Source organism: Octopus bimaculoides, chromosome 3 (assembly GCF_001194135.2).
Source record: "Octopus bimaculoides isolate UCB-OBI-ISO-001 chromosome 3, ASM119413v2, whole genome shotgun sequence".
Lineage (NCBI taxonomy): Eukaryota > Metazoa > Mollusca > Cephalopoda > Octopoda > Octopodidae > Octopus > Octopus bimaculoides.
In genome coordinates, this window is record NC_068983.1 from 11,404,914 (window position 1) to 11,407,319 (window position 2,406).

Consider the following 2,406-nt stretch of genomic DNA (forward strand, 5'->3'; position numbering starts at 1 on the left):
ATAAACTCTGTTCTTTTTTTTTATTTTCTCCTACTGACTTTCTTGCTAAGATAGTGAAATACAGAAAAAAGTTTTTCTGCATTCTCACATCCACAGCCCCCCCCCCCCCAAAACTCTTAATGAGTGTGTGGTAGATTACTTTGTCATTCTCTCCCTGCATCTTGGACATACCTGAAAAACAATTTCCTTCACTGCTTGCACAGCAATTTTAACTGAATTATTGCCATGTATCCAAAATAGGATAATGGTCTTTTTTTTCTTTCTTGTTTTGCTATTTTTTAATTGCAAGAGATTTGGAAACCTGTTCAAATGTTGGTGTGCTACTAATTTGTTTGTTACTAGTTTATAATTCCATCCTTGGAACTATTAACTAAAATCTCTTCAGTCCTTTTTGTAAATGTTAGATTAAAATAGTAAGGTTTGCTTCTATTGTGCTAGAGTTATTGAACAGCCATGTCTTATTTATAGGATATACTTGAAAACAAACTGTACCTAAGATATAGTCCATTCTTGGCAGTTGAAATAGTATCATTAGTATCACAGCAAGTGTGAGATCTTATACTCATCTAGACATATTACCTTGTTATATGAAACCATATATGGTTTCATATCAAAGCATATTGTTGGTATAATGCTGAGAGTCATTACATGTTGTAGCTATGCTATTGGCTACAGCTACAACAGCATTTATAAAAATTGTACCTTGATTAGCCAAGTTAGATTTTTTTTTTTCTTACAGAGTGTAAAAAGAGTAGAAATTTAGGATCACCTGATATGAAAAATTTACATCTGCTCTACAGTGTTGCCAGCATTTGGATTGTTTCTTTCAAAGGCATAAATACTATTAATCTTAGAATAAATTTATGAATATTTTTGCTATTTTTGTGCCGGCAGTGTCACTTTGTCTTTTATGATCTGCCAGGAATCAAAACGTATGTAACTAAAGCTCTGTATATATGAAGTAAAGTGGATAGACTTTTTCTAGCAAAAAACTATTTCTGTTGTGCCTGTAATTCAAAGGGTCAGCCTTGTCACACTCTGTGTCACGCTGAATATCCCCGAGAACTACGTTAAGGGTACACGTGTCTGAGGAGTGCTCAGCCACTTGCACGTAAATTTCACGAGCAGGCTGTTCCGTTGATCGGATCAACTGGAACCCTCGATGTCGTAAGCAACGGAGTGCCAACATATGCTGACATTGGTAGAAGTAGGCTTCAGAAGATGTAAAACGTGATGAATTAAAATTTTGGGGTTCTGGGTCTTACAAGATCAGCAAGGATTGAAATGAAAGGGAATATGGCTGAACTAGACATATCCAACTCGTGCAAGCATGAAGAAACAGCCATAAAATAATTTTTCAATATATGCTATTTTAATTTTATTCTGTGATGTTAATTTGCTTTTCTGTGGTTTGCCTGGTTTATTGAATGTTATGTGCACCTGTGACAGATGTGAGCCCTCCCAAGTCACCTACCCCTGATATGGACCAGCTTACAGTTTCCAACAGCAGCAGCAGTAGTAGCAGCGTGGCATTGTTGCCTGATGAACTTGATACAGACTACAATCCTTTTGCAAAAGATTGGGCACAAAACTTTGGTAGTTTCTACCCTAAAAGAGGTAGGTGGATTGATGTTGCATTATAGATTACATTGTCTGTATATTTGTGTGTGTGTGTATTGTTGTATTTTAGCTCCAATTGACCTATGATTGAGCAAAGCCATGATCAAATGTGTACATTACAATCATAAGGTCCCAATTTGATTCGGCTGCATCATTAGTAAGTGCCTGCTACTATATCCTTGCAATGGCATGGCCCGAGGTTTGTAAGTGAAATTGGGGTAGACAGATGTAACTGTACTTGTAATTCAGTGGCCCAGCTTCACTGCAGTTTGTGTCAAGCTGGTTCTTTCTGAGCATTATGTTAAGAAGGGGCTGTGGAATATTTAGCCACTTAATTCAGTGAGTATGTTGGTCCATTATTTGAGTAACTTGGAACACTGTGTATATGTGTATAATAAATGGCTGTGTGGTAAGTAGCTTGTTTACCAACCACATGACTCCAGGTTTAATCCCACTGTGTGGCACCTTGGGCAATTGTCTTCTGCTATAGCCTCGGGCCGACCAAAGCCTTGTGAGTGTTTTGGTAGACGGAAACTGAAAAAAGCCCGTCGTATATATGCGTGTGTGTGTGTATGTGTGTATCATCATCATCATCATCGTTTAACGTCCGCTTTCCATGCTAGCATGGTTTGGACATATATATATGTGTGTGTTTGTGTGTCTGTTTGTCTCACCCCCCACATCGTTTGACAACCGATGCTGGTGTGTTTGCGTCCCCGTAACTTAACGGTTCGGCAAAAGAGATCAATAGAATAAGTACTAGGCTTACAAAGAATAAGTCCTGGG

The 2,406-nt window shown here is 38.0% G+C and overlaps 1 protein-coding gene across 1 annotated transcript in view; it reads left to right on the forward strand.

The window, feature by feature from the left end:
* The first annotated feature begins 1,426 nt into the window (after positions 1-1,426).
* LOC106877483 (probable serine/threonine-protein kinase DDB_G0267686) overlaps positions 1,427-2,406 on the forward strand; it is an 18,046-nt gene continuing 17,066 nt past the window's right edge. The window contains exon 1 of the mRNA XM_014926396.2: positions 1,427-1,617. Coding sequence (XP_014781882.1) covers positions 1,428-1,617 — 190 coding nt within the window. The 5' untranslated portion in view covers position 1,427. The remainder of the gene's footprint in view (positions 1,618-2,406) is intronic.